Here is a 20,843-nt window from a genome sequence, read left to right on the forward strand (position 1 = left end):
ACTAATTAGTACAGGCAAACATTGAAAAACGGCTAATTCTCAATCTGCAATGTCCCGAACAAACTAAAACAAACAATTCCAGACGTTGTTTCAATATAATGTTCATTTATTTTGAATAAAGCATTGGGAATATGAATAAATACACTTTAATATATGCAGCTGTTAAGTCAGTACTTGCCAATTTTATCCTAATATCGAAAACTGACTGAGTTTTTAGGCTTTAGTATTAAACAAATATTAATCATAACCTATTATTTGGAAATATAACAAGATGAGCATTACATTTATAAATAACAAATATCATTAAGATAGGCTCAGAGCAGTAAATTAAGTTTCGCTGTTATTGGAGCCAGAGACATTTTTTTAACATTGTTAGAATCTGAAACAGGAATGAATCAATTCAAAATTGATTGTACAGAATAGTTTATCTGACAGATTGAGTATTGAAACGATGGCCTAAAAGACTCATCTTACTTCAAAGGTGTAACCAAGGATGGCCAATGAATATTTCACGATTTTAAATACATCAAATTATTATTTTTTAGAATATGAAAGATTGAAAATAAAATCAAGTGATTAAAGCTTTTCTTGGTGTATGATTTTGCATACCATAAGCAATGGAAAAACTAATCAACTTGGCTATTGAAATTCAACCAATCAAAACAACATTTATCTCAAATATCCTGCATTGCTATGTATTCATTTATCAATAAATACAATGTTGTGTGGTAATAACAACCAAAGTTTTATATCAAACCTACTTGAAATGCAATTGGGAAATTGGTTGGTATTCTTCAGTTTTGGTCATTCATTGTCAGAATTTTAAAAGTGGAACACAGATTTATCATAAAGTTTTGCAGCCAAAATTTTGATTTAAAAGCAGAGTCCGGGCCTGAAATTCTATTATTCACCTAGCAGTCATGCTTTGTGAGAATTCAAAAGATGATTTTTTTCAGGATCTACTGCGTAGGCTCGGATCGCAAAGAGCTGGATAGGATTTACAAATTAATCCTAACATAGTTTACATCTCAGCATATAAATATAAAGAAGAACAACATTTTCCCTCCCAAAAATGTAACAAGAATAAAAGTGCCACACAATTCACATAATGAAAGAGAATGAAATACAAGTAATCACAAAATGACCTAGAATTGAGGTTGCGAAGCGGAAAAAGAACTCTTAGACATCGAAAACACTGTTTGCTAGTGTGGTATGGTTTCATTTCAGACTGTAGCAGTATTTTTCATGCCAAAATTGTAATTTCAGAATTCTGATAGCGAGAGTTTAAACTGAAATTTAAAAAAATTACAACTGAAATAAAACAAATTTGTAATTCAATATGTTTCATTTTGAAATCTAATACTAGAAAACAAAATTATTTTAATCCTAAAAATAACTCAGTGACAGACTCAATTTTCTCGCAGTCAGATTTCGAATGACCAGAACCTCACCAGTTACGATGAAACTGCGCTCCAGAAGTAAGTGTACTAATATTGAGATAACTAATTTTGTTCGCCTACTTCACATCAAGTTGTGTAAAGGGACTGGAACTTATGGACAGGGGGTATATTCAATTGAATAACACAGACAGTCCCCGAACACGTAATATAACTAAAATAAGAAAAATCGGAATCAAATTATGGCCTAACCCTAACCTGGTACACACATTGCGGGAGTACCCTTAGTTCAACATCTATGGGTATCATCTACCAACAAATCACAGGGCCACTTTGTGTCCAAAAATATCACCTTTACGAGCACAAGACAGTGAAATTTAATAACTACATAAAAATTGAATAAATTTTTATCTAAAGGACGGAAGCTTTGGAAGTTCAATATTTGGAATCTTCAAGTCTTTTGGTAACGTTGGCAAATCGATATTCTTGATCGCTGCTGCTGCCTTCGCCGGTGCTGCTGATAATCCAGCCTGAAAAGAATAATTTTGGGTTGTTAAATGGAAATTACAGAAGTTAAACTCAGATTGAGTGTATCAGCCCATGCCTATTACAGCAAGGTTTTGGAACCAGGGGCCAGAAATTTTGTCCACCTAGACAGGGTTATGTAAGTGTGACATAAAAAGTAACATTTCATGAACAATATTTACAGTGTTACGAAAGAAAAATTGGGAAAAGATAAGCCTCATGCCAAAACTGAATTTAAATTGCAATCTCAACAAATTCCTTGAGTTATTTTTTAGCTAAAATATTAAAATTTGGTTTTAGTTTGATTGTGGAAGCATCAGGCGGGCCAGATTCGGCCCTCGGGCCATAGTTTGCCCATGTCAGTTTTGGAGCAATGGTACTCAAACGATGCTCTTGTCTTGCGAAAGCTTCTATACGAATTCCTCAAGATCTAGATGCTGCCTGTTGCATTTCCAAGACCTGAACTTGTAATGAAAGTTTAGAGAATTCAACTGAAAATGTACCACAGAGTATGACCATTTAAAACTTCATACCATATATGTAAAAGCAAAATCCATATTTATACAAATAAAGTTAAAGGTTCCTGTAGTGTCTAGTATATTGCATATTATATTGTAAGTTAGGAAGATATACAGGGTGTCCATAAAGTCCCTTCACAAGTTTAATTTTGTTAGAAAGTCAGTTCTCAATATATCTTAACCAGATTTTTTTTAATCAGTTATTGTTTAGGTATTTTTACTTCATTCAATACATCTGTGTGTGTGGTATCGATAAATCCCATCTAAAATTTTAAAACTTCTAGACACCCTATCATACTATACTATGTTCAAAAGAAATCCGCTTTTATCAAGTCATTTCAAAATCACACCAACACAGCTAATATTAAATCCATTTAATTAAAGAAATTTAATCAACACTACTGTTAAAAACAGTAAAAAGTATACAAGTATAATAAAAACAGCATTTGGAAGCCGGAAATTCTGTTTTTCAAAAATCTCCTATGTCTGTTTTAAGTATTATACCGATATTGTGCAGTCTTGTGAAAACAAGTTCTAATAAAAAACAGCAGTCAAAGCTTCTTGCAACCAGCTAATCAATTCTTTAATTAGGCTATTTACGAAAATCAGTTAAAAGTTGTTAAAAAACACCTCTGTTATAATAATCAACCACCATAGTAATAGGTTAGGTTATATCCATTATTATTCTATCATAATCCATTTGGATAGCAAGCTAAGATGCATCGCAGTTATCAAATAAGCAAGGTCTCATACAGACACTGGATTCGTTGATGGTATTTAAATTGCCCAACGGATGAAGCTTCGAACCTAAATATGATCATAATAATGATTTCATGTGCAACCCTCGAGACTGATTTGGAGTTACTATCAAACGACAACATAGAAGGGAAGTATTTTGCAAAATTCATTGAGTGCGATAGCTTAGTGCAGGATGGTTTTCTTTATGGCAGGGCTACTCAACTGGCGGACCGCGGTCCGAATCTGGACCTTTCGAGTATTTGATTCGGACCGCACCTAATTCTTTATTTAGGATCATTAGCCCCACTTTTGCAGTTTCGTTTTATAAATCACTTTTATAGTTTTGAATTTGAATATATATAAAAAGAACTATACCGCGATAATAAACAATCTTGATACGCTAATAACCATTAGCCGGCTGAGGAAGTGCGTGTTTAAGGATGCCAAATATAATTTCTGGAAAGACCGGACCCAAATTATTTTAAAGTTGTGTATGCGGATCTTCGGTAAAAATAGTTGAGTAGCTTTCGTTTAGTGAAGAGTGCAACGATTCCCAATCGAGGGTTCTGAACTTTCAATTTGACAAGTTGATCATAATAGTTAGCGGGTTTGGCCGGAGGACGGAAATGTGGGTTCTCAAGAGTCGTGATGTTGATGGCCTAAAAACCGTTTCAAGATACGAAATTTTGGTATGTATTATACAGAAAAATGCTTTCATCAATTTTTAAAATAGGGCAGCGGGTTCCGACCCTCAGACCCCCTTGGTATCACCCTGACTCTATATCCCTGTTAAAAGTCTAGTGAATTAGAATCGGTGACATTCCTAGGTTTTTGTTAGTATGTGTTATTGTTAACCACCGCATTTTCCAATCATCTTGCCTGTAGTTACTACTGTATAGCGTCACTTATGAAAGCTTTTATTTTTCCAAGCTGTTGTTGGAGATCACCGCCCTAATTGGTGTAAAGATTTAAATTAATAAAGAACTTCAAATGTGGAATGGGTCCTATGGCTACATGGTTAGAAGATTTGACATAACTTTTAGAGACGCCACCTTCATAAGAACTGGGGTTTAAGCCACACACTCACCACTTTAACCAGTATGTAATAAAATATGGTAAATGTGTTTATGTAGAGTTTTATTTAAAAAAATAGTTCAGGAATCATCCATAATCAGGACTGTGGATTCGGGAAAAATCTACAAGCAATCAGATTGAAAAAAAAAGTACTCGAGCTTGTAAAAAATTTCAACTTATTCTTGCAAAAAAATTCGACATGCAAATAATTTTGACTCTCGAGCTCGAAAAAATCAAATTCTAAAACAAAAACTGTGGCAAGCCTTCTTCGATAGAATGTTCAAATTGGTTGATAAAGTATTTAATTCTCTGTAGAATATTTTGACTTCTTACATCACTATTAAATTTATAAAAAGAAATTCTGAAATGCTGATTCTGACAAATTCTGAATTTTGATAAGACTTTAGAAACAAAATATGACACCAGCTCAGATTAAACCAACCCAACTTTTCCATCAAACAAAAGTAAAAATAAAACAAAAAATTATTTCTTACCTCTGATTTTTCTAGTTTATCTTGTTCCATATATCTTGACACAATTTCATTCATATTCGTTTCTAAAACCATTCCACCCATCACTATTTCAGATAATATAAAGTGGACCTAGGTAAAAAAAGCGGTTTTCGTTCAGGAGTTTTTTGATTTTCAACTTGCAATAGGCTATAAGTATTTAGATCAGTGCTCAGATTTGAGCCCATTATATTTTAGCTATTTACTATATTTTTAAACCATATTTAGAACATTAGTGAAAATTAATATGAATTTTGTTTCTTTGTGCAATGACAGATGTTAAAATAGAATAAGAACCAATATTATTGACATTGTGATATGAAATACCTCGATACTTGTTAAAACAGTCTACAACCATAACTAATTACCGACATTTAGGGCCCAAAATTCTCCTTCAACTGAGACAATTGGCCATTACTGAAACAAACTTATTAAAGAATTGGAAATTGGAATCTCTAAATTGAATGGACTGTTTGAATATATTCAAAATTAGCTCATGGTATTACAATATTTATTTTTCTGATCGAGTATGTTCTTCCTAAGTAGGCACTGGCGTTTAGCGGAATCAAATAAACATCTATTTGATTATATCGCCAACAAAAATATTGAACTGAAAATAATATCTGTTTGATTGTATTTACTAACCTTATCCACATGAAAGATCAAGTCCAATTCGCAAACATTTTCAAAACATCTGTCCAAAGTCTCCACAAAAACCTGAAATATAAAAATGGATTGAAGTCACAAGAAGTGAAGTTACGAAGAAGTTACATAAACTTCATTGCACTGACATGAACACATCAATCTTCTGCCACATTATTATTCTCAATACAATTTGAATCTGTGGGTTCAAGAGTGTCAGCCGCTCAATAACCGCTATCATTTTTTTTTCATGTTGACCTTCAAACCACCACGAATAGCCAATTTCAAGTTTACTTATCCCTTCTGCATTTAAAGTGCATATTTCAAGATTGTGAGAAAATAAACTAATTAGCCACTTAAACTTTGCTCATGGATTCATCTCCTTTATTTCTGAATAATGTGCTAATTTCAACGAAAAAAGTGAATACAACAGCAAACGTTGACTCACCTGTATTAAATCTAATATTCCAAGTTCGCTTTCTGAGGAATCGACACAGAAGACAAAATATAAAGTAGCGTAATGACGGTAGATCAATCGATAGTCTGAACCCCCGATAAGACTAAAATAATAAATATTTAGATGATTTGCGTACATTAAATTAGGATGAGACACATATTTATCTGGGGAAAGAAAAGCCGATAAGGCTTAAGCATTCTACAAACCACGGCCTCTCGTCCGGTTACCAGTTCATGTCGAGTATGGGAAATGTTAGCTATTTGTTTTCAGAAGCATGGACTTGATGGTGGAGGAAGCCGTAACCCATAGGTTCTCAAAGTGCTCCGTACGGAGCACCAGGGCTCCGCAAGAGAAACCCAGGGGCTCCGCGGGCTATTCGATTACTCTCCAAAATACTGACTCAAAATTTTGTAACTGTTCAAAGAAGCAATAACAGCTTTGATAAAATCTGACAACAATATAGCTCCGAAATTGGTAAAGAGGCGGAATTAAAAATAACATTATTTACAAGCAGGAGCGCAGCCAGGATTCTTAAGAGGAAGGTGGTTCAAAATTGGGATCGGAAATTTCCGCGCAACATTCTTCGCGAAAAACGGATAACGAGATTTCTGTTGGGTAAAATATTCAATCCATGACCAATGCGAGCATTTAACCTGTCTCGTCGTTATAATGTAATTGTGCTCATCGTTACTCACGTTTGGTTCGAGATTACTACTAGGATTACTAAAATGAAAGAATTCTATTCTAAAATAACATAAAATATGTGATAAACTGCCAACTATAAATAAATTGGAGTCGTATTTTTGCGATCTTGGGATTTGTCAAACTTGATTTGTTCTTTCACACTTGAGATTATTTTTAAGCAAGATATCACCGTTTAAAAAATCCCAGTGTCTGGGCAAAATACGAACAATTGAAATTTATTTTATTGCAGTCGGCTCCGTCGGTAGTTTCAGAATGAAATAAAGGTACATCGCGGATCGCGTGCACAAGGCCCCGTCGGTAGTTTTAAAATGGGAAAAAAAGGTAGGCCTGCATCGCGCGCACAATTGACTGTGTTTCGATTTCGCAGTTACTACGATGAAAAACCTAACATACCACCAAATTTTGTGATTTACAATGTCTATAAAAGCTTTTCAATCTGAGGTGAGTCTGCTGAAACCAAACGTGTGATCTTCCATTTTAAGTTTTATTTAGAATGCCGTTTTTCAATCAAGAAATTTCAGTTGCGGATTTACCTCTTTATTAATTATTATTTTTAGCATTTCGTCGCCGATGACTATAACATGGTAACATGTTTTTCACATTTAACGCTTAATTCCCCACGAGAACAAAAAAGCAATTAACGTCGTCATTGTGTAACAATACATGTATATGCCTAGGGAAATTTTTGATTTAGGGAGAATAATCACCGGCGTAAAGATGTTTAAAGGTTAAAAAACACGCCATGCTGAAGAAAAATATCGGCGATTGTAACAAAATGAAATCGCGCACGTTATTAGCGGCCTTTTAAGTCTTTCAATGTCAAAAGGGAAAAGATTCGCCCCCTTATTTATTAATATGTTAGTCAAGTGTCAAATTTACAGCTTTAGTATATATAATTTGTGTTTGAAATTTAAATTTATTTATGACTTGTGTAAACCCTATTTAAAAAGGTTCAGCATTTAAAATAAGTATGTACCTTCAACTTACTCAGGAATATTAATCCTAAAGGAACCATTTTAACATTTATTTTGGGGCTCCGCGAATAATATTCAACCTTTCAAGGGCTCCGCAACACCAAAAGTTTGAGAACCCCTGCCGTAACCGACCAGCAGGAAGCATGGACTTGATGGTGGAGGAAGCCGTAACCGACCAGCAGTTATGTGAATCACCCAACGGCGGCGAGGAGAGGCAGCAATCTTGCGCACAGAACTAACACTGTATGGGATTCAAGCCTGCAAACCCACGCAGGCTTATCAGAGGTACGGTAGCGAGTATATTCCTAACGCTCAGCAAAAGTCAGTAAATCCTTGAAATACTTACGTCCCACCCTCCAAAAAACTGCACACATTATCATCTCTCCTCGAAACAAGATGGAACGTTTCTCTGACTATTTGTTGCTGTTCATCTTCACTCTGAAGAATAGAAAGCATTTTTAAAAATTTGATGAGAAAAAAAGATGAGTCAGTGAATAGCTGAAACACGATGTGATATTTCATATTTATCCTGAGAGAGAGCTCTATCAAAACATGAACTTCTCAGATCTTGATCTGAAATATTAAAACAGTTAATCATGTCCATGATCATGACATGTAATCATGTACATTAAAAGGGATTGGTATAGGAAGCCTTAACCCCCAGACTGGATTCCATGGCAGGTGTACGTGGATTTTACGCAAATGTGTTGAGCAGTATCTAAAGTCAAAGTCAGTTGCACGTGGGCCAGTCGTTTTGCACGCGGTAAATTCCGATTGCACGCCCGATTTCTCGCACAAAAAGGCCATGAAATACAGGCCGAATAATAATACAATATAATGAAGTTGCGCAAAATACTACAAAAAAGCGCAATCTAGTAACGTCATCATTGAATTCCTTGGGAAAAAATAATCCGATGTACCGAAGAAAATTTTTTTTATCGTAGCATTCGAGAGTTTTTAGCAAAAAACGGCAAGTTTGGTCATGTGACGGCCCAATTAACTTAGATCATTATTGAGACAAGCATTTGACGTGGTCCCAGACGCCCCTCGTTTGTGAGACACATACAGTGTTTGTTTTATAGAGCCAATTGGATGGAAATTCTTGGAATTTGGATAGTGAGCTGTACCGTACTGCACGTCAGTTGTGGTAACCAGAGTACTAGTGAACTAAGGAAACATTTAGTTAGAATTCTGTTAAATAAAGACTGAAATAAAAATACACCAAGTCCTATCCTAATTATGGAATATTTAACTTACATAGTGCTGAAAGAATTTCGCCAATCTTGGTTTCCCGTGATTGTTAAAAACCAAAATTGCTTTTATCATCTCTGCCTCTTCTGTTGCAAACACTCAATAAAGCAATATAATACTCACGATCACACAATATAAAGAACTGAACAGTCGAAACATCGATTGAAAATACAGGAATGTACCGTATGTTTGAGGTACGCTACGACAGTACGAGAAATATTGATTTTTCACAACTCTTCGATCTGTCGATTAAAAGGTTTGTGTGAGTTGGAAATTTTGCGTAGGCAGGTGGTCGGAGTCGATACTTACAGGATTTCTATAAAAGCTATAGCGGCTTTCCCGAGAAAGTCTTCTGACGCTGAAAGCCGCTTTAGCGGCTTTCGCATCCCGTAAGAGGTATGCAACTTTGAAACCTCATATCTCGCGAACCATATATTATATTTAGACAAGTTTTACATCGTGTGAAAGATAATCTACAGGACTAAGTATATTTTTAAAATTGAGATAAAATATTGTGATCATCTTATGAAAATTGGCAAAATTAAAAAGCATAAAAACTTCTGAAAATTGCTCAAATCTAATTGACAAAACTTCAATTTGTTTTAGATTAAACCTAGTACATTATCGACAACATTTGTAGAATTTGAAGATAGCTTTCCAGTGATACCATTTGATTAAAATTATGTTGCACCATTCAAATTTTAGAAGCATTTTTATTCGTGATTTTGTTTGTCGCAAGATCGAGGCGACGTAAATAACACCCTAACTCATTTACGCCGTTACGCAGCGACGTTAAGCAATTACGTTGGCACGTAGCACGTTTACGTTCCATACGAAAAACACTTTTCCTCGCATGCTCGTAACGTCATTTACTTAAGTTCGTATTCGTGAAGCGACCAACGACTTGTAAACGATACACGGGGAAATTTACGCATTACATCCTGCCTCAAAATCTGTTCGACTAAAACACACAATATGCAGTGTTATTGCCGTTTTAATTGCATACAGATATGAAAAATACGAATAGCAAAAATAAGGATTTCTAAAAACGGAAAGATGGAACATATCGATGGATGCATTGTTTAGCGCCATTGCTGAATTTTATTGTGCCATATTTTCTTCTTCCGATAGATCAGGGGTCACCAAACTTTTTTGACCGCGGGACGGGTATGACTCAAACTGTGTTGAAACGGGCCGGATGAATATTTTTGTCAATGCAATACAATAAATTCACAAAAGTTGGGAAATCCATTCAATTCATTCAACAATATATATTCTACATTTCTGAAGACCTGAATATTAAATTCTATCTATATTGCAGAATAAAGATCGAGAACATCCCAGGAAAACAAATATACAAGATTTTTATATCTAGACAACTATCCTGAGTTTAGCTGTTATTAAAACGTTGCTGTCATGAATTAGAAATGTTACAAAATCCGCTTTTTCGCGCCAAAAAATGTACGCAACACGTCTGCCTATTACCGTTACGCCGTGTTGGAATACCGCTCATAAAAATGACTACGAATTGCCTGCTGTATCTTGGAATTCCATAATTGAGATAAAATAAATAACTATTATCTGGTATTTGAATTTTTCCATTAGCGCATAAATTTTCCAACATTCGGAGCTTTTAAAAATTACGCTCCAGTTATACGTAGTACAAATTAATGATATTGTCTATGGACACCAATAAAATTTATATGGACGTGTGTATTTCTTGCCTAACTTGATACTTACCAATTTTTATGAAGTTTGTACAATCAGAACATCGTTAATTATAACCCACAATTAACCACTGTCAAACTATCATGCACAACTCCAGCGTTTATTTGCGACGATCTTTCGGCGGTGTCAATGACCGTTGCCAGAATAAAATCCTGAAATAGTCTCAATATTCCTTTGATGTGACGCACATCGAAAGATTGGTGATTGATAAGTGTTCTATTTTCATATTTATTACAGTTCTCATCAAAAAAGTAATACAATCCTTATGGAAATAATTGGCGTGTCGGGCGGTACTAAAATTCCGATATCTCAGTTATTTCTTGACCGTTTTTATAAAACTTTTTCTTAAACTTTTTATAAAACGTTGCGTGCCGGTAGAGAATTTTAGCCTATTTTGTCACAGCTATTTCTAGACTAATTTTTCATTACTATACTATTAAAACTACAACTCCTAAGGAGGCAAATGATGATTGACTTATTTGATTCATACTCCAATTTCCGAAACACAACCAAAAACTAACGAATTGCATTCAAAGCCGCAAAAACGAAGTATTGTTCACAACCACGACTGAAAATCTGTCAGGGTGACAAAAGTGTCTGAGAGGATGCGAAAAAGCCTATTATTACGTCAATTTTTTGCATCTTGCTGATTGGCCAATTTTACGAAATAAACAAGGAAGACGATGATGGGGAAAATCTCCATCGGTAAAACATTTAGCCATTTTTGCGTGTTATTGCGGGCCGGATAAAATGACGTCACGGGCCGGATCCGGCCCGCGGGCCGTAGTTTGGTGACCGCTGCGATAGATGAATACTATCCAATATTTCATCTGGAGAAAGCTTTCGTTTAAAATCCATTGTAAATACAGCGATATCAGGAATGTAGCGTTTATGCAGTAATTTCGAAAATCTAATGAGGCCGCAAAATGTAAAACACTGACCAGGTGAGCTACTGGTGCCACCATGTCTTCCGTGTACCCGTTTTCAGTTGTTTTTTTTATTCAATTTTCATGATATCCAACGGTGAATAATTAGCCTTGATGTTTCCGGCGGAACCTCATAAATGCATGAGGATCAAATATTTCACTTTGGCCATTCATTTTCGTCCCCTATTCAAATAATAAACGTATATAAAATGGCCTCTATATTCCAGCAATTTTACTATGTTCGATCAAGATTCGTCTGAATATAAGGGTTTTATCTGCGGCCGAGGATATGATACTGATGCAATGATGACACAATCTGAACTCAAGCTGTGAACGACCAGATGTGCAGTTGCGCAATTTACCTCACGCAAATCGTAACGAACGAAACGTTATCACGACAATGTCGTCGTCGCCCTTTGCGTCGTTACGCAAACTTGGCGTCAAAATAGTTGATCAATTTTGTTCGCAAACCATTGTAATCGATAGTACAAATTCTGCAATAAAATGAGTTATGCGTATGTCAAGAAGGTCATCCGTATATTCCCGGAAAGGTATTTTTGTATACTTTTCAAAATTTAACTTATATTGATGATACATTTCTAAAAAAAGGTATTAAATCTTACCAAAATACAAAAAGTTAGTAGATGGGACTAAAAATGGACTTACACATATCATCAAAACATCTCGTAAAAAATATTGCCAGTCAAAAATAAAAAAAACTAGATAAGCTTTTATATGACATATTACAGACCATCTGATATCTAATGGTGTAGAAGTTATGTTGATTTAAAATTATAGATATTACAAGTTTTTAACGCGTCAAATCGATGCGACGGCGTGGGAGGTCAGGGTGAGAGAGTAGCGTCGTTCTGGGGATTCAGAGTTCAAAGAGATAAAAACAGACTGTGATATACAATCCAGCCCTACAAATAGCAGCGGAATAGGAGCCAAATTTGGGCGATCGGTAAGAGAGTAAGCCGATAAGAAGGATAATTTACATGATGAACCACGACCTTTCGTTAGGTCCATGTCGTGTTTGGTCGACCAGCCATTCGTTTCAGATGCATGAACTTCGATGGCGAAGAATGCCGTAACCGACCAGTCGTCCCGCGAACCACCCCACGCGACGAGGTGCCCAGCAATCCGCTCGCACACAATTATTCTCCACGGTAAATAAAAACATGTTGCAAAACGGCTCAGCGAATTTCGCATTATCGGTGATTTAGGCTCTCAGTTACTTGCGGTGATGGTTCAAACTGTTGCCATGCTGTAGCTCACGCCTGCCGAAGTCATCGATTTTTTTGGAGGGAAAGAACATGGTTCAATATCTATCTGTGCACCAGGATATTAGGCCCAAAGAAGCTTGTCATGATAATACTCAATACAATTGTATCTAATTAACAGGCGTCACAATTTTTTCTAGGATTGCATTGTATCTAAACTAAAATTAAGTGTTTTCGCGGGTCCATGCATATTTACTGTTTACGTCAAGATGAATGATATTAAAATTAATAAACTTTTATTCCATTTCACAGATTCAATGTTTAGAGCTCATATTGATTAATGTCATAGTTAAGGTTTTGCTACTGTGGTTGTAAATGAGTCAGAAGACTCGAGGGTTCCGGATTGGTTGGTCATTGTACGGCAATTCCACAATTTAACACTGAAAACAGCCACAATATATAGAACACAACATAACGCAGTCGATTTGCAGCCGTTCCCAACCAGAAGAGAGCGAAAAGTATTCCCTCTCATGGGTGATCAGAGTCCAAACCCGGTCAAAACTGCCTAACTCATGGGCCTGCGAAATAAGCATGTAGAGTTATAAAAAATAGGAACTCAACAAAACACACAGACATTTGTCATTGTTTATATATTCTTTGTTTAGGTTTTGATGTTGTCTGAATCTGTGAATTGCATATGCATTAGTGTTTGAACTCCGAGCCCTAGTCGCCGGCGATAGTCAGATCCTATTGCTCGACTCCAACCACCTCTGCATACGTGGGCAATGCTGCGTATCGCAGCGTTCTTTTTGGTTGGACTGTCGTGGAGTAAGCATCGTATTTTGTTGCTCTGGTATTATCTGCTTTAATCGCGTGTTTTACGCTGAATATAGTCTCTTCGTTTGCATCGTGAACTTCGAATCTATTTGTGTGACTTTGCAGCACACAAGATCTTCTGGATTAATTATTAGTGACAAGTATATATTTCGGTGCAGACGTACCGCTGCAGAGCCATCGGACGTTGTTGCGCAGCCGCATATCGTCATATATGCTCTCATTCTTCTGGTGGTGAACGGAAGTGTCGATGGCTTAATCTCTGTGCCATTATTTTGGTTTACTATCTGATTGACAAGATTCCTCACTTATTTACACTCTTGAGTGGAAGTTTAAGCGCACAACGTCTCTTGGTGTAAGATACAGTGAAATGACAGCAACTTTTTACCCAGTGACCTTTAAAGTAACTCGCAAAACCTCACTGCGCTGATGTTATTTTTGGTGCTCCATTTGTAGCCACTGAAACTAATTGAGATGTGTTTATTCATTTTGTTCTTAAGCTATCACAAACGGATTCACAGATGTCTTCCCACTGCGTGTCTGTCTACCTGGATCATTCCTTCTTTTGGCCCAGCACATTTAACATACCTACAAAATAGGTATATTTGTTTAACATCACTAATAATACCCGCTACGAAGCTAGCACCATTACTTGAAGTGGTAGAATTTATTCACTACTCAGTTTTGATCTGACCAAATTTCTGCAGTTCCGAAATCACTCCCCTGAGCCCATCTCCATTAGGATGGGGATTTCAACGTTTGTGCTTCCAAATTTTTCATTACATGGCAAAGACGCCGTAAAACCAGTACTTGTGTCTAAAAAGAAGCCAATTGAAATACGAATGACGCAATAACACAGTCTATGACAACAGGAAAAGAACTTAGTAAAAGCTGCATGTTGCTGTTTGCTGGTCTAATCCACTGTTGCAAAATTTACAGTTGAGTTTAAGCAACAGGTTATTGAGTTTATTATATTTAAAACCGGTTCTCACCCGTTTTTGCCTAAATAGAAAACCGTTTCGGACGATCCTATATAATACGTCTCTTTTGGGGTTACTAAAATGTTTTATATTATGGCGATCAATAAGAAGAACGCGTTCCTTACCGATGTTAGTTGGAGAACATTCTTCTCTGTCGCTCATGAGTCTCTGATAAATAGTTGAAGGGCTGGCAGAATTTTAACAGGGCCAGATGTTTTTACAGCACTATATGTTTAAATCCTTTCAGTCCTGATTCTGGAACGTGGATGGAATGGAAATTGGGTTGTTAAATATTAACCCCGGAGTTAATCAGACATTTTTTGCTACCAAGACTATACCGTCCTCTATATGCCACAATTGTGTGGAATTAACAAGAGAGACCACTTAATTGAAACGTTCAGCCTGGCAAGCAACTATCTTGGATTTGCCCGTCTAAAACTTCCATAGGCTCAGAGATCCAGAGTAAGGAAAAGATCTTACGGTCAATATATTTAATAACGTGAGGTGGTATTTCTACCGACCTCGCGACAAGACCAAGGTATTAGTCATAGTCAAGTTTATTTTTTCCCATTCAGTAAAAAATAACATACGAAATTAACAAAATACAAAACTGAAAACACATTTTTACTGGGGAAGGGAAGTCGCGGGGAACCGGGAATGGTTATCGAGCAGCGACACCCGAGGTTCAATATCTAACTTTATTTTTTAAGGAAATACGTTTTTAGATTAATTTTAATATAAATGAGCATGGCTTTGGCAGCTGAACCACATATAACATCCAAAAGACATGAAAGTTATATGAGACGACCACAAATAGTACATGGCAACATCTCTAATCGAACCCATCAGAATCAGATGACTTATGGGGATTCCCCGATTGAAAGGCACTGAAGTGTGTAAATTGATTGAGGCATACTAGTTGCTACGGTAACAATTCAAATCGGTCGAGTAGAGCAGTTCAGGCCAGGCATTGATAAACACATGATGAGGTGATAAAGAAGACAGGTAATATAATTCTAATAATAATATAATATAAATAGAATAACCAAATCTATGATGTACCAAGTTAGACGAAGTGCCGTACCTGTACGGTACTACAGTATTAATAACCAAGATCCTGCCATACCAAGACAGACCTGTCCCATTCATAATTTGTTCTATCTTGTAGATCTTGTCACTCCAGGTCAAATTAACACAATTTTCCCCGAAGTAAATTCCTAAAATTTTAACATCACGGGAAATAAGATATATTTTATTTCGCCCTATTATTGGTGCAAAGAATCGAGGTTTTTTTCTTTAATAATCTGTTGCCCTGTGGCTAAACGAATAAGCTATAAATCTTGTAAAATGGCATCAATCGAGTATGCGTCTGGCGCCATGAAATTTGCGTCGTCCACATACTGATCCAATTTATGTTGAAAGTTAACTATTCGGATTCCCTTATTTAAATTATTATTTATTACACTGCGGCGGAGGGGCTCCACGTTGATGGTACATATATATATAGAACCTAGAAGTTTAGTGATGATTTTATAATCGACGTTTAGATTTGAAATCGGGCGCCAATTTTTCAAGTTTATTGCGTCTGCTTTCTTATAAATTAATTTAACTCGGGCTTTTTTGGAAGACTCTGGTAGTATGCCAGAGAACAGAACATTATTAATTGAATAAGGAGCTCTTAATTACGAACCGAAATATCAAATAAATTCCCTGGTCAAGCCGTCGAAGAGCCATTATCTATGTTAATTATAATTTGAAGCACTTCTTCTTCTTCAGTAGTCCAGTCTTAAATTTGGCCATTATTCCCACTCGATAATCGAGTGGTTTCCATGATTTTTATAAATTCATCCTGGTTTGCGATATCAATATCTGATGTGGTTCCCCACAAGTCCTTATAAAGAACATGGAACATGCTAATTATCTCTTCCGGCTTTATTTTTAATATTTCCATATGTATCCTTAAGTTGTGAAATTGTGGTTTCCTGATCCCTTTTTTAAGATTTTGATGGACATTTTTGGTGGGCTCTTTGCTCTCTTCCATTCATTATATGCGTGCTTTTAATTTTATGTACTCCAATTTTTGTGTCTTCTGAAAAAGTTAGCTTCTCAAATTTATTATTTCCTCGTGATCTTGTTCATCTATTAAAAAATGGTCAGATGGTCATTTTTCTTTCTGTTTAGTTTTTCTTTATGGATGGAGTAAGCACTACTTATCGTTTTTATTTTTGGTGAAATTCTTCCATTCTTGGATGCATGAAAAATCTTTTATGCGATGAACAAGATCTTTATAACTGTTACTTTAAATATCTAGGTATAATGGATCCTTAAACAGAGCTATAATATCTGTCCAGGCAACCTTGCTTCAACTTATCTCTAATGAAGATTTTATCCCAGCCTTCTATCCCCCTTTTCCAAGGTAGATTTCAAGACCAGGACAAGGGTGTGATCTCAATCCGTATTGATATGACCTTCACACAGGCCGCGTAGTGATCGGACCTGGCCAGCATGATGTTTTTTGCGGAAGATATCAGTCGTATCAAGTGATTGTAAAGAAAACCCTAGTTTTTTCTGCTTTAGTTAGCCTGAAGTTCTGTTCAAGAAGAACATCACGCTCATCCACGACAGCACTAAAATTTCCTATTATATTTATTGGATCCGAGGGGTCCAGAGTGTTGAATACACTTTTTCATGAAGTCAGTCTGGGTACAGTCACGTACAGACAAGACATAGTAAGCATTAATTAGGGGAATTCTGCTATAATTAATTTAAAAAGTCCAGTCGGTCGAGTTTGTGGGGAATCAAAACCTTGTACGCGACAACTCAATCATTTCATTTTCTGAGCTTTCTGACAATGGCACTGTTAGATCACTGTTGACGAGTTCTATGATTTTTCCTGCAAGGTGGGCTGGAAATCCAGTTCACAGCCAAGGCGCACATTGATCCACGTTTACGTTTGTATTATGACCGCCCAAAATAAAAAAAAAATATATATTCAAAATGATTCAACAGCTATCTGCGGAACCATTAGGCAAATCATATGAACTACGACGTATGTTTGTGAGCGCACGATGCTGTAGCATGGTCAAAAACACGTTTTTCTGATTTCCATTATGACGTCACGGACTTGGCAGATTCGATTCGAGTCCCTGACCTATTACTCGGATTCGTCAAATCTCTGTAATGCCGGACTCGTCCCATCCCTAGTGCGGACTCTTGCGGTGTTTTCGTCGGAAAGTGAGTTGTGAAATCCAATCGTTCGATTAAGCGACGCGCAATTGATCTGTCGCGTCACCTGTGTCCAAATTCTAATAGTTGAATATTCGAATTATATGCCTAGCCCTACTCACTGTCCAGTAATTTTTGACTCGATTATTGTTATGTGAATAAACTTGCATTTCATGTTTTTTTAGGAATTTTAACGTAAATCGTAACTTGGCTGAAGGTTAAGTTTCACTAAAACGTTTGCGGCCCGCAGTGCATTTCTGGCTCATTGGAGACCGAGGACTCGGGTTGGGAAACACTGGTTTAGATTATTTCGATTTTTTGATCTTGGCATCAAATGTCTGGGAAATGCAGTAAAGTGTGTGACGAAGGTCAAATATTACAAAATGCACGGACAGGAAAATATTTCTTTGTTGAGCATTATTCAAAACCTGTTTGCTTGATATGTCAGCATCGCAGTTATGTAGGAATTTAATATTAAACGTCACTACGAAACATGTCATAGCAAATACGTAGAATATGTTGGAGAAAGGAAAAAATTAAAGATAAAGAATCTAAAAAGTGGTCTTGAACATCAACCTGTTTTTTTTGAGAAAAAACAAGAAGAAAGCGAATCAGTTACAAAGGCAGCATTGGTTGTTAGTTCAATCATCGCTAAACGAATGAAACCATTTACTGATGCTGAGTATATTAAAAAATGCACATTAGCCATCGTTAACAAAGTTTGTCCTGAGAAGAAACTTCTGTTTGACATTAATCCGTTATCTGCCAGAACAGTTACTCGCAAAGTGGAAATCATCTCTGAAAATCTTAAATTGCAACTCAAAAACAGAACTGCTGATTTCGATTATTTCCTCCTCGCATTTGATGAAAGCACGGATGCATGCGATACAGCGCAACTGGCCATTTTCACCCGCGGTATCACAGATAATTTGGATGTAATTGAAGAGTCTGCCAAATTGATTCCGATGAAAGGTACTAACTACACAGGGAGAGGACATATCCCAAGCAATATTGGAATGGACCGGTAGAATGCAGCTTGATCTGTCCAAACTTATTTCTGTTCTTACCGATGGTGCCTCAGCTATGGTTGGCTCCCACAAAGATGCAATTGCCGTTTTACAAAATCACGTTGGGCCTTTCCAACACAATTGTTAAATTACACATTTAAATATGGCGGCTTTATTGTGTACTGTTGCTAAAATTATAAACTTTATTTTGGCAAGAGGTCTTAATCACCGGCAATTCAAAAGTTTTCTAGAGGAAATGAGTGCTCCGCATCATGATTTGGTGTATTTTTGTGAAGTTAGATGACTAAGTCGCGGTGCTATGATGCAACGGTTCTATGATTTGCGATATGAAATTCTGACCTTTTTGAACAAAAAAATGCAGGTGTCAACAGATTTAGCTTTTCTCGCGGATTTCACTTCTCACATACACAAGCTTAACTTAAAACTGTAAGAAAAGAGGCAATTTGTTAATCGGTTGTATGTTTATATTACTGCCTTTATAAACAAGCTGCGTCTCTGGGAAACTCAACTCATCAATTCCAACTTTGCTCATTTTCCCAATTTGAGCCGTTGCAAGCCTGCTAACTCTGATAAGTTACCACTAAACTCCAATTTGAATCTCCATTTTTGGATATGAAAAATCAGAAGGACAAATTCAATTTATTTGCCATGCCATTTTCAGTTGATGTCAATACTATGCCACATCAAATGCAACTAATTGAACTTCAATCATCCGATATCTTGAAGGTCAAATACGATTCAGTTCCGATCGCCAACTTTTATAGAGAATATGTCCAGAAGTCCAACTATCCACATCTGTATGACAATGCAAAACGTGTAATGTGCATGTTTAAAAGCACATATTGCTGTGAACAGCTCTTTTCCAAAATCAATTACACAAAGAATAAACTTCGTACTCGATTGTTGGATCGCCATTTAAACGATGTAGCCTACTGCTGATATCGTCAACAAAGTTGCCAGTTGATTTTAAAGCATTGGCCATCACACAGAAACAACACCATCCTTCCCATTGACCATAACCATGTATAAGTATCAGTAGTTTATTTTTACACATGCCGAAAATACACATTATACGAATAGGATTAAGTAAAAAAAGAAAAAAATGCATTTTAGTGTGAAGGAAGACGCGATAAACCAGTAATGGTTATCGAGCAGCGTCACCTACAAGGAAGTCTAACATCAAATTTTATAAAGGAATAAAAAGACGAACATTAAATACTAAGAGAATACGGAAATAGAATATATTCAGGCGACCCGAATATCCGAGTCTCGTTCATAACGAAGGAAGCAAGCGACTCCAGTCACAACAGGCGGGGTAACCATGTCAACCGCGTTTTATTAGATATCAGAGTGATAAACCATAGCATTATGAGGTAACTATGGATAAACGGGCTAAGAAACCTCGCTTGTCAGCTGCAGTAAGGGCCATTGTTTTGGGGGTAGTACCTCATTCGGAAGACATTAATAATAAACAATATTATTGGAATCAGGTTCCGAAAGGGGTTTTTAAATCTATACGGTACCGTACTCATGGAATTCTACAGTGGCCTGATGACTGGGTGCTGGTGACAAATTCATACATGAACAGAAAAAGAGATCAACTTAAAAAGGTAAACAAAATTCTGGTAAATACTAGATTATCGTTGAACCAAACATAAGTTAGATCTAGCAGAAATCCACAAACAGACTGCACAGATATTATTAAAATAGGCTACTGAAGGCAATTACAATGCAATAAGAGATCTGAAATATAACTTATAATTTTAGATCATGTACCACATGGCTATTGTGGTATAATTTCAACAAAAGTGAGAGCACTTATGTTTGACTGCAGGTGACAAATGCAAAAAAAGATATTGGTTAATTCAAAACATGAACCCTCGAGTGTGACTGCACTTCCACAGATATCTGTGGATTACAGGAAGAATAGAAACAAACTCATGTGCAAAATAAAAAGTATAATAAATATAAGACATGACTATTCATTTCTCTGCATATAATTAAACAATCCTTGTAGAATTCAAAAAAAAGTAAGCATGGAGATTCATTTCACTGTGCAATATATGAAGTAAATTAAGAAATAGACAGAAATAACCATGAATATCCATT

At 36.2% G+C, this 20,843-nt stretch overlaps 1 protein-coding gene across 1 annotated transcript; it reads right to left on the reverse strand.

The window, feature by feature from the left end:
• Positions 1–98: 98 nt before the first annotated feature.
• LOC120325672 (AP-3 complex subunit sigma-1-like) lies at positions 99–9,046 on the reverse strand. Its single transcript, XM_039391767.2, has 6 exons — positions 8,797–9,046; positions 7,886–7,977; positions 5,852–5,963; positions 5,407–5,478; positions 4,747–4,854; positions 99–1,927 (listed from the first exon to the last, which is right to left on the reverse strand). Exons 1-6 carry the CDS (start codon positions 8,863–8,865, stop codon positions 1,805–1,807), a joined length of 576 nt encoding a protein of 191 aa, XP_039247701.1. The 5' UTR covers positions 8,866–9,046; the 3' UTR covers positions 99–1,804.
• Positions 9,047–20,843: the final 11,797 nt, after the last annotated feature.

This window comes from Styela clava, chromosome 4 (genome assembly GCF_964204865.1).
Source record: "Styela clava chromosome 4, kaStyClav1.hap1.2, whole genome shotgun sequence".
NCBI classification, from domain to species: Eukaryota; Metazoa; Chordata; class Ascidiacea; order Stolidobranchia; family Styelidae; genus Styela; species Styela clava.